At 39.9% G+C, this 13,108-nt stretch overlaps 1 protein-coding gene across 3 annotated transcripts in view; it reads left to right on the forward strand.

The window, feature by feature from the left end:
• The window catches only part of LOC144955931 (L-cystatin-like), a 40,381-nt gene that overhangs the window by 16,573 nt on the left and 10,700 nt on the right, over positions 1 to 13,108 (forward strand). For 2 of the 3 annotated variants that reach the window (XM_078886194.1, XM_078886201.1), the window contains exons 2-3: positions 8,120 to 8,322; positions 9,082 to 9,135. In XM_078886194.1, coding sequence (XP_078742320.1) covers positions 8,120 to 8,322; positions 9,082 to 9,135 — 257 coding nt within the window. Of the gene's footprint in view, positions 1 to 2,472; positions 2,592 to 8,119; positions 8,323 to 9,081; positions 9,136 to 13,108 lie in introns of those variants that run through there. The other variant, XM_078886209.1, reaches the window with a different exon arrangement.

A 13,108-nucleotide genomic window follows, 5' to 3' on the forward strand; every position in this document is an offset into this window, starting at 1 on the left:
ATCTGAATGATTTACACATTCCAACACTTTTTAATTCGCTCTAATATCGCCTTTCGACATTTATAAAAGTCTACCATAGTTACCTAACATTAGGTACAATCTAATCCCCCCCCCCCCCCCCCCCCCCCCCCCCCCCCCCCCGTTCAATTTGGTTTACTTTATTGGCTACTCCAAAATAAATGCCGATTTTACTTATGATTAGTAATTCGGATTTCAACATGTATTGCTGCTCTTGATCATTCATATCTAGTCATTTCACGATTAGCTGCATTTGGTGCGTTTTGAAATTAAAATCCATTCCGAAACCTTTCTAATGATAATTTATTTTAAGTAAAACCAGGTCATGACCTTCCACTGCAGTCTTATCTCGGCTTTATCTGCACGGTCCTACACACTACACGCTTCTTTCGTTCTATAAAAACACTTGTTTTTATTAGTTTATTTATTTAGTTTTCCTTTTATTTTGGCTATTTATAGATGGAAAACGTATACTTCAAATATTGCAGGATTAGAATGACCAACAAATTGTCATTAAGTCTCAAATCTGAGGCCAAGTTGAGATTTGTTTTGACAAGCTGGTGATCATTTTTCTCTATCGATATTTGAAATAAAAGCCTTCTCGTCAAGATTTTTAAAATATGAATAGTCAGATCTGTTTAATTTTTAATTATGATGCCCAATATTTAACCAGTTAACTTCCGTGCACAGGAAAGACAAGTTTTTTTTTTTAAATGTGGCCGGAAAAGTCTTTCTTTAAATATCGATCGATTTGAATGACCCTCATCTTGGCAAAGACTCTCAAACCTGGAACCACCTGGGACCTCTCGAAGTCCCAGGTTTAAAAGTTTTAGCCAGGATGAGGATTATTGAAATCGATCGATATTTGAACGACAGCTTTTCTGGCCAAACTTTTAAATATATATATTGGAATTAGCTCCATTTTTATTGCGAAATATCAAAGTGACAAATTGAGGACCGGGCACTGGTACAAGATAAAGGTCTGAAAAATTGTGTATGAAACAGTGCCGGACAAAGCGGAAAGAAAAGAATGCAAGAAGAAATAAAAACCATCTCAAAAATCAGCCTTGCCTCGGTTGGGATCGAATCTCATACCTCCTGATTACCGCCAGAAACCACAGAGATTACTCGATTGTTGGGTCGATGTAATATATTCTTTTCGCTATGAAATAAAATCTACCATAATTATCATCATATGTTAGAATAGACAAAACAGGAAGTAGAGAATTGTTAATTTCCGTCATCTTGAAGCATGGCAACACAGATTATCTTATTTTTACTAATAGTTGATATTCCAGTATTTGTGTCCAAAACCTCCTCTGCTTTATAATAATAATTTTCTAATAACATTAGATCCGAAACAAAAATGCATGTTCTCTGGGTAGTTTTAAAAACTTTGATCGACCGAGAATTGTATTATCTATAGATACTAAAATTTAAATATGACCAGTAATGATTTCTTACTTGTTTAATGATTCGTGATTGTGTTGATAGATCACTTTGTATGTTTCATGTCAAAGGCATTTAAAGGATACAATCCTAAATCAAGCCTTTAGCCATGTTATGTTATGTTATGTTATGTTATGTTATGTTATGTTATGTTATGTTATGTTATGTTATGTTATGTTATGTTTGCTATCACGAACAGGCACTAATCGATTGTTATAATTATACTACTGTATTGTGGAAATTACCATAGCTCGAGACGAATCTTTTGAGCGACTAACGATCAAAAACTATCCGGTAATAAGGTCTGTAGATGCCCGTAAATGACAACAGGGCGGCCAGGTGGCGATTCACGATGTCCATAAATAATCATTTGAACAAACAGTTGATAAAAGTACCCTTAATCTTTTTCTTTAAAAGGTTTGCAAGTAACTCGTATACCAATCTGTAAAAAAAAAAATGTTTTATAATTTTTAGATTTGCCAGTAATTCTGTGCTTGTTGCAAAAATTAACATGGTTTGCACAGAACAATTCTGACACCCAATTCAATTATATATAGATTTATTACTTTATACCAATGTTAATATTTTCGAATAGAATGCTCATAGTCCAGGTTGATAGAATTGTTGAGTGTATAAGTGACAACAGGTCAGTGGTAATAAAAATAAAATTCCGGTTCCCATAGCATGAATGGACAACATAAGTTGATTGCTACCCTTTGGGTAGGACGCTAAGCTATTGAAAAGTACTTTCCGCAAATCTAACAGAACCAGCTACAGCCAGGGTAAGAAGAAAAATATCGATTGCACCAGGGGTTGATCTTGGTCCCTTTGCGTGTTACGCGACTGCTACTCTACCAACTGAGTCATCGGGACCTCCCAGTGATATAAGCTGTTACTAACAAATGTCCATACATCGTTTTGTCATGAAAGTTCATGTCAAACAACGACTACATGCCACCTTGATGTCCGAAAAGCGATGTGTGTTCGGTGGTCAACTGACAGTACTGGATTTGTGATATGTACCATCTTCGTATCAGAAGTAACTACAGCAGAGGTGACCCCTTGGGCTTTATAACCGGGACACCTTCTATTAACGGCCATTTCTTATCTTTCTTTCAAACCAGGTATGTTGTGTAAAGCAGTTTTGTAGTAGTGGCAATGTCCTCTAATGCTATGACACTCGTCTTTGGATTGGAAGGTCCAGAGTTCGAGTCATATCTCATCTTACATGTTTAGTATTGCTATTGGCTAGGAATCCTTTGTAAAGCGTTTTGAGCTCGTTTAATGGATTTTACGCTATAAAAATAATCGAGTTTTTTAAAGAGAGATTTAGATTGTAAGTGGTCAGTGTGCATTGACTCCTATACTCCGAACATGGGAAGGCATCAGAAGTTGTTTCGTTGGCGGTCCACCGCAACGCTTTGTCTTTGTTTGGTTTATATATAAGGTACGCATTGATGCTGTGGGTTTAAGTTTAAAAAAACTCACATTTACCCGCCAGATGAAACGTACCAACACACAGAACAATGTGTAATCTTAAAAAATTATTGTTTGATTGATATGATATTATAGTGGGAACTTATCACCCAATTGGCGGTTTATAGATAATAGCAACATGCTGAGTAGCGTCAAGTTAATTCCGTCTATATCAAAATGCTGATTTTGAATTATTTTGCAATTTTACAAAACATTGAGTGACCTTTTTGAAAATAAAATCAACCCCTTTTTAAAGTAACAATTCGTACTTGTGTAAGTTAAAAATCATAAAAGGTATGTGTATGATTGAGATCCACTAGTGCCAAAGTTGAAAGTAAAATACAAGTGAGAATAATCCCCAAAAATAGCAGCCTACCAGTTGAGGCAGGCTGATTTGTTAGATGGGTTTTTCTTGTATTTTTCTTCCTTCTTTTCCTGTTACTGTTTCATGCACACCTTTTCAAATTTTTATCTGTTTTTTTTTTCTTCTTATACATTTGCCAGCTGAGTGAGAATAGGTTTGGGGATGAAAATTCGAAACAGAAATTATTTTTTTCCAGAACTCTCATTATCACAATAATTTGCTATTATGATTATCAATCAATTTACGTAACGTATCTATTCATAAAACATAAAACAATATTTGAAATTGTGTCTACAGATGGGTTTAAATAAAACATATGAAAGAACAAAACACGTCTTTCACAGACAATACATGTCGGCTAGAAATTGGATAAAGGTCTGAATCTCTTTTTACTGAAGCTCAAAGGTACAAAGGGTCTTGATTGCTCAGTTGAATAATATTGACAGAGAATGTTAAAATGCACTTCGTGAACTATAAGTCATTCCCCTCCCCACATTACAGCACGAGAAGAAAGTGAGATGCCATGCTTCTATAAAGACTGTACAAAAATGTCTTTTTGATGAATAAAGTATTATTATTCTTATTATTATTATTGCTGTTATTATTATCATCATCGTCATCATCATCATCATCATTATTATTATTATTATTATTATTATTATTATTATTATTATTATTATTATTATTATTATTATTATTATTATTATTATTATTATTATTATTATTATTATTATAGACTCTCCTTCTAACAAATCAATAGTACAATTCTGTCGTACTCAGGAAAAACCCATATTTTGAGATTTGGTCAGAAAACTCGTCCTTCAAATATCGATCGATTTAAATGACCTTCATCTTGGCAAAAAACTCTCAAACCTCGGACTTTGAGACGGCTAGTAGCTGGTTAATCGATGCGTCAGCCACTTTTGCGGGACAAAATTATCTTGACCTTATATTGTCATTGTTGATGAGGATTTTTTTCTGGGTCTGGCCATTTTTTTTCCGGACCGGCAACAGGGCCATGGACCGGCGATTGAGAACCACTGGTTTAGAGAACAATCTCTTATGACGACCTCGTGCAGTTTTCTAATCTAATAAATCATAAATATCCCTAGTAATTTATCTTTTTTCCCACGCGAACGGTAAAAACACATGTGTTTTAACACCGCATAAAGTTGTCAAATATCACAACTGAAATACAATGTGTTAACTCCACATTGATCAATACCATAATAATTATTATTTCTTATATTCTAATAATATAGTGTCAAAGTAGTATAACCAGGAACCTAACACACTGTTTTGTTATTGTTGTTTGTTGTGTGTGTGTGCGTGTGTTGTTGTTGTTGTTGTTGTTGTTGTTGTTTGTTTGTCTTTTGGGGGTTTTTTTGTGTATGCACATAATACGACAAGCACATAGAAACACACTCTCTCGCACTCACTGGCATCAGAGTAAATACTATGAGAAAAGATGGGTTTTGGAATTCCAAGACTTGAAGAGAACCTCTCTAACAAAGGTAGTGAGTTCCAAACACTAGGGCCGGTTATGAAATGACATATTGCCAAACTTTTACGCTTGGTTTTTGATGTGATGAACAACTTATAATTTTGAGATCTTGCTTAGCGCTATACAATTTGGTGAGTAAGGCACAATGACATCCTTATTATACTAAGTCAGGACAGTACCTTCAAAAATAATAAAAAAACAAAAATGGCAGTTTTATATTCTATCCTGGCCTTAACAGGGAGGCAGTGAAGAGTTCGGGATATTTTTGTATAGTTATCGCATTTTAATTTTCCTAACACTAGCTTGGTCGCACGGATTTGAACTCTCTTAAGTTTATATCGAGAAGGACTATAGCAATAGTCAAGACGGATAAAACCAACATTGTCACGACCGTTTTAAATTTCACATTTATTTGAGATGCGTCGAATGTCAAAGTTGATAGATTTGTACAACTCGATTAATCCCTGGTCTATTGACGCCAATATTTCTTTTTGCGCTTTAGCTGTAATGGGAACTTCTCTAACATTGACAGTGACAGAAGACATGTCGATAAATTCGAGTTTTGAATCTGACGCGATCAAAAGAATTTCGATTTTGTCATCATTCAATTTTGATTAATTATTGACCATCCATGATTTGATCAAGCTGCAGCAACATCCCATTTCTGTTGACAAATTAGGAAGATCATAAGGAGGGTAATCTTTATAAATATATGTGTCATCAGCATGCATGTGATCCTTCTTCTTCTTCATTTACGTGCAGTTAGCCTTTGGCGTATTGTCGCAAGTTTTCCATAAGCAATATTCAGCATGACATAGTTAAATATATTATAGAATTCTTGCAAAATTATCCAAATCATGTACTTCAACCGTGTCTTCGATTAGATTATTCCAAAGTCGAATTGTTAATGGCATGAAGGATTGCTTATGACTTTATAATTTCGAGCTTATTCGTTGGCCTTATTCTTGAAATTGTTGATTTTTGTCAGAGTTCGTTATTGTATAAATAAAACGACGTAAACCACTGTTTCAACCATAGATTTGAATGACAAAGATATCTTCAACTAACTTTTTGCGTGCGTTAATGAAAACAGAAAATATAATTCGTTGTAGTGCAAAGGTTGTAAAAAACATTCTTTCTTTCTTTTCCTTACATGGTCGCGCCGTTAGGTGCATAATATAAAGCAATATAACGCAGTGTTTTATAGAAACAAATAATGCTGCGTACACCTTGTGAACATATCATCTAAAGCCACATGTTGAGAGAGAGAAAATATTCCAGGAAATTGTTACATTTTTTTTGTTTGGTTCATTTGGTAGTAACTGGGAATCTTGCACCTGGATCACAAGGGAATGTACTTGTGCCAATCGTGACGGTACATGATGCGTAGTAAATATGTCATGTTATCAACTTGAAACTGTCGTTTGGATATTTCAAATCCTTATCTATGAGGCCGTGAGTTAATGTCCAAATGTTTCTACAATATTTAATCTCTATTAAAATTTAATCTAATTTCATGTTGTTTTCCTTTTCTTCTCTAAGTGGTTTTCACTCCTAATCTATATACGCAGTTTAAGCGACACTAAGCTACTAAAACATGTAGACTGTAAAACGTAATAAACAAAAATGAATATGACAAAATACCAACAACAATAAACAATGATATCATATATTCGTTGCTTATAAACCAGGTCGTTTAACGTAAATGTTCATGTTAATCTGTAACAACCGATTGCGAATAACAGAATTTTTAAATTTGATATCCAGGAAAGAACATTTGTGACCCCCGTCTCAATCTGGTATTTGCTAGATACACGCAGGACGCACCCAACAGCCTTATAGTATGATAGATACACGCAGGACGCACCCAACAGCCTTATAGTATGATATATATATACCAGCCTTGTCTGTTAGATATACCCAGAGCGGACCCAACAGCCTTATAGTATGATAGATATAATCAGGGTAAAAACAACAATTTAATGATATGTTTGATAGATAGATATACACAGGGCACATCCAACAGCCTTATGATAGATATACACAGAGCGCATCCAACATCCTCATGATATGATAAATATACCCAGACGCATCCAACAGCCTCATGATATGACAGATATACACAGGGCGCATTCAACCGCCTTATGATAGTATATTATATATATATATATATATATATATATATATATATATATATATATATATATATATATATATATAAATATATATATATATATTTATATATATATATATATATATATATATATATATATATATATATATATACCCAGACGCACCGAACAGCCTAGTTATATATAATAGGTATTCCCCGGACTCATTTAAAAGACTTATATGATAGTTATTAAAGAATGCATTCAACAGCCTTGTAATATGATATATATTCCCATGGCGCATGCAACAGTCGTATATTATGATAGATATACCCAAGACGCATTCAACCGCAGTCTATGATAATGAACGTTTGGCTTGGTTAATCCAAAAGCAGTTTATTTACTTTTGGCTCAACAGATTAATTTATCAACAAAAAGTTGCCGAAACTCACACCTCATCTGGGGTTCCACCGTGTACGTCCTTGTCGAAATAACTTGGACAGGGAAATATTTTTCATTTCAGCAATGAAAACAAGCATTATACCCATTTTGGCCTAAATTAGATAGATGTAGTTATTTATTTCACCATTCTTTGTTTAAAATATTTAACTTTAAGCACAATTGATGAACTGATCTGAAATTTCTTCATCTTTTTCAAAGATAACGTCTGAGTGCCTTTCAAACGTCATTAACCTTTCCAACTTGATTTTCATGTATCTTTTGCCAACAGTATTGTTGTGTATACTTTATGACCGGGTTTGTTATATTTATATTATGATGGATATTTCAGATTATATCGATACCATCAACGTTTGGTATAAGCAGTGACCAGATGGTGAAAGAGATCGCGAAACGTCTTGCATCTGCATTATGCGCTTTGTGTATTGTTTACCACTCGACTAAGGTGTGACAAGGCCTATTTAGTATGTGAGCAAGTTGGAAGGAGGCGCCTAACGGAATAATTGCACTGTATTGTAGGTAAATTGAATCCATACGGTGTGGCGTGAGAGAGAACTTGCGAAGACTCGTGAAGCCCAATGAGCTTGCTAAATATGTGTAGTTGGAGTTTGCAATCACCCATCCAGCCATGACGATGATGATGATGATGATGATGATGATGATGATGATGATGATGATGATGATGGTGTTTGTTTTGTTTCTTTGTTTATAATGAAACTATTTTCCTTCTTTTTCAAGATTCCAAAATGCTCCCAATTGTCTTGTTGACCATCGCCCTCCCTGCAGTTTTGGGTGCTCTCACTGGAGCTCCCACTGATGCCAAAATTGATATATCTGATCCTAACGTTCAGTTTGCCCTTGGAGCCATCAACGATTACTACGCCAAGCAAGGAGACAATGCAATTCGAACCGTGTCCAAAGTTGTGAAAGCCCAAACACAGGTCTCTACTATTTTACACTCGCCATCATTCTCTCATTACTTCCATGACCAAAATATTCATTATCACAATCTGTGTCGTCGCGATCATCGCTGCCTTCTGTAAACCTTCATTTACTATGGACGAATATTATCGTTTACTGCAATCTCCTTACGTGTGACTTGGTCTTACCTTCGGACCTTTAGGTCCAGGGTTCAAACTCTGTCGTGGGTGACACAAAGTTGATTCCCGGGAAAAGGCGTTTGCTCACTTTCTTCCAATGTACTTCTTCTTCTAGGTTCCATGCCTGGTCCAGGCTTCGGATACTGCATGAATTATCTCTCTCCATTCCTCCCTGTCTCTTGCCTTTTCAAACAGCTCTTGGATTGTTAGGCTGGTGAAGGCCTTCAGTTGGTCTATGAGTGTTTTTCTTTGTCTCCCCCGGGCGCGTTTACCAGGTATTTTTCCACAACTTTTCTTCCAATGTACTCGGGTGTAAAATGAGTATCGGATCGTTAACAGCGTTGTCACTATCCAAATGAAATTATGATATAACTTTACTAACGGGATATCTAGTCCCACAAGTTCAGTGTGACTGTTGGTTTATGGCCGCTTGTAAAGTGCTTTGAACACATTAACGCGGATATTTCTCTATATAGAAGCTCATTTGTTGTTTTCTTTTTCATACGTAAAACTCTATAATTATAATATGCACATTTATAAAATGCATTTTTTAATTAAACTAACTTACCGCTAATTTTGATTGAAATTATTGCTCCCCAGGTTGTTGCTGGGACTCTGTACCATCTCACATTGGCTGTCTCTTCAGGGGGCCAGGTAGAGTACATGCAATAATTATTGTAATAAAAAGAAATATAATGTTCCCCGATTTGCAAAATGCCACTCCTTTTGGGATCCTTTGTGGGAAGGAGATAGATAATGATTTGCGTAAATTATTTCGACCAATACATGTTTTTAATAGAATTTAATAGAATCATTCTGAAAAGACTCTCATCTCACATTAAAAACATTCTTAGAAAACAGCAAGCAGGGTTCAGAAAAGGGAAGTCATGTAGCGATCACATATTTACCCTGAGACAAATCCTGGAGCAAAGCATTGAATTGAACAGCCCCCTCTCCACAATTTTTGTCGATTTCGAAAAAAAGCTTTTGACAGCCAACACAGAGAGTCCCTATGGTAAATATTCCGCCATTGTGGTCCCCCTCGTGGATCTTTACCTTGCAGCTGGTGAGGGGGCTTGAGCCACACGGGAGGGCAAAGGTGTAAATCCCGGTTGACCGTCACGAGACCTTCCCGGGTATCGAGCCAACGAGCCACATGAGCTGCTCGCCCCGGTGTGTGACTAAATTTGATCCAATCCGGTGCCCGAATAGCAGCCGCTTTCCCGGGCGCCACACTACTATGCTCATGATGGTTCCAAATCAGTTCAGTGAATGGCGAAGCGGTCTGCCGCCTAGCAAAATAATACCGCGTTCGTGTCGCCAGGGTCGTCGGCACGTTCGAGAAAAAAGCAAGCGTCCCTCTACACAATCAATTCGCGGCCTGCCGATCGGAAAATGCGATGGCGGGGATAGCGACCTGACGCACATATTGTCCCTGAATATCGAGAGCCAGAGTATGGCGAAAAATGAGCTTTTATCAAAGCTACTGGCCGCCCATAGCGTAGACATCCTCCTGTTACAGGAGACCCACCTTTACTAAGGCGCGCAATCTTCCCGATTCCAGATCCCAGGCTATACGGTGGTCCAACGCGGGGACACTTCGAGGCTCAAAGGAGGGATTAGCGTTTACGCTAAAGAGCCATCAAAGTTAAGGGTCATTGAGAACGTAACGGACAGCAATGGGGTGAACCGAATTTCCGTGGAAGTAGGTGGACTGTATTTGCATAATATCTACAAACCACCTAGAGCGACTTGGACTACACCACCGGTACCGGTGGTCAGCCATCCTTCCATCTGTCTGGGAGACTTTAATAGCCACCATCACAAATGGGGCTACCGATACTGCAACGAGGCAGGAAGAAAACTCCGCTCATGGATGGACTGTAATGATCTACACCGAGTGTACGATCCTACAGCCAAGGGTACCTTCAGGGGTACCCGCCATAAGAAGGAGTATACTCCAGACCTCACCCTTGTTACCAAAGGCGCGAACGGTGAACCGCTGCAGGTGACGCGAACAGTCCTCGGGGATTTCCGCATAGCCAGCACAGGCCGGTTCTTGTCACAGCTGGGGTGACAATACCGAGGGTGCAGTCTCTCCCACTTTGCAGATGGAACTTCAGGAAGGCTGACTGGGAGGAATTCAGTTCCTATATCGAGCAGGTTTGCCCTGCCATTCCTCCCAAGTCCAAGAATATAACCAGATTTAGCAGGCTACTGGTTAAGAGCGCTCAGCGTTCTATTCCACTGGGCAAACGGAAATTCTACACCCCTTGCTGGACAGAGAAGAGCTGTACCGAGAGAACCAGCAGACCCAGTCCCAAGACGTAGTCGATAGACTACTTCAGTCTCTGGCAGAGGGAAGGAAGCAACGGTGGCAGGAGACCGTGGAAAGTCTCGACTTTACACACTCCAACCGCCACGCTTGGCGTCTGATAAAGAAATTGGACCCGGACAGGAATTATGCAAAGGCTGCACCGGAGTGTGAGGCAGACACAATTGCCAAGAACATTAAGAACCGCAGCAAACAGGTCCCTAATCAGGCTTTTGAGCGTGGTGTCCGCAAGGCGTACGGTACGATTTTGGACTCGCTACCTGCGGAGGAGTCGGACTGGACGGCCCCGTTCAGTCCCCGAGAAGTGGGTGCAGCAATTAGCGATGTGAAGAACGGCAAAGCAGCAGGGATAGATGATGTATATCCCGATATGGTGACTTATCTGGGCCCCAGGGCACGGGCCTGGCTGGCAGAGGTAATGTCCGACGTCCTTGCAAAAAGAAAGCTTCCACAAGTGTGGAAGCATGCGAAGATAGTTGCCATCCTGAAGCCAAGCCAAGGAAACCGGCGAAGGAGGCCGACAGTTACAGACCCATATCGCTGCTGAGCTGTCTTTACAAATTGTTGGAGCGTGTTCTATTAAACCGATGGGGGCAAGTCCTAGACGCTGCCCTGCCACTCGAGCAGGCGGGCTTCAGGGAAGGGAGGTGCACCACGGAGCAGGTCATTGCCCTTACAGAGCATTTTGAGCAGGGGTTCGAGAGAAAACAGCAAACAAGTGCTGTCGTTATAGACCTATCAGCGGCGTACGATACGGTCTGGTGTGAAGGGTTGATGCTCAAACTAGCAAAAATCATAAGGTGCAAAAAGACCTTGAAGTTGTTCTCTTCGATCTTAGGGGAAAGGCAATTCCACGTCGCGCTGGGAGACGCCACGAGCAAAGTAAGGAAATTGAAGAATGGGGTCCCTCAGGGGTCGGTACTTGCGCTAATGTTGTTTAACGTTTACATTAGCGATATGCCGAACACTTCTTTCCTGAGGCTGGGATACGCGGACGACTGGGCACTTGTTACTCAGAGTAAAGTGTGGACCCGTCTCGAGAGCGTGCTTAGCAAGGACGTCACCAGACTCAAATCCTACTTCGACAAGTGGTACCTGAAGATGAACACTTCAAAAACCGTGGCCACTGCATTTCACCTATGCAGTGCTTGGCACACCCGCAAACTGAATGTCCTAGTCGGGGACCAGCCACTCCCATATGAGCCGCATCCAAAATGTTTAGGGGTGACGTTAGATCGCAGCTTTACCTATCGGGTGCATCTCGACGGGGTTGCCCGGAAGATAGAGAAGCGGAATAGTCTTCTGATGAAGCTGGCGGGATCGACTTGGGGCGCTAGCCAAGCGCTCCTGAGAACGTCCGCCTTGGCACTATGCTATTCCACCGCGGAGTATTGCGCTCCAGTGTGGGGTAGAAGCAGAAACGTTGAGAAGGTGGATGTAAAACTTCGCAAGTCGATGCACATAGTGTCAGGAATGCTAGCAACAACTCCTAGAGAATGGGGCCCGATAATGGCAGCGATCCAGCCCCCCGATGTCCGGAGGGAGACGATTACGGGAAACGGGCTGAGTAAGATCAAAGAGAGAGGAAATGGGGATACCCCTCTGATGTGCATAATGGACGGTGCCCCCGTTTCGAGCCGAAATAAGTCCGGACAACCCTTTACGCAGAATTCCTGACTACGTCTAAGGTTGCACATACGAGATGGAAGTCGGTTTGAACGAATTCAATCCCTCGTGGGGGCGGGGACGTACACTCCTCTAAGCTAGGTGAGAAGTTGCCAGGCTTTGATACCAGTAAGAGGAGACATTGGGTGGCTGCGAATCGGCTTCGGTCGAGGAGTTGCCTATCGGCAAGTGCGCTTCATCGGTGGGGTCTTTCTACCTGTCCAATATGTACCCGCTGTGGGCAAGAACCTGAGACGGCAGAGCATCTAGTCGAACGGTGTGTTGTGACGATGCTACCCGGCGGGTTTGCGACGGTTCACGAATGCGGACCAGACTTTGCTGATTGGGTCGATCGTCATAACAAAGTAGTGTGAGAACCATAAGAGGCTGCTGCCATTGTGGTATACCGACAAGGATGCTTAATTTAATGAAAGGACTGTACAGTAACTACCAATGCCAAGTGATCGGTGGAAACAATTTAACAGACAGCTTCAATGTTACACTTGGTGTAAAACAAGGCTGCATACTCTCTTAACTTCTATTTATCCTGGCTCTAGACTGGCTCATGAATGAAAAATACAATTGATGGAAAGAAGAGATGCGTTCGCTGGATACTGACATCCTTTC

Source organism: Berghia stephanieae, chromosome 1, assembly GCF_034508935.2.
Source record: "Berghia stephanieae isolate SIO BIC M18660-M18661 chromosome 1, UCSD_Bste_1.3, whole genome shotgun sequence".
Classification (NCBI taxonomy): Eukaryota; Metazoa; Mollusca; class Gastropoda; order Nudibranchia; family Aeolidiidae; genus Berghia; species Berghia stephanieae.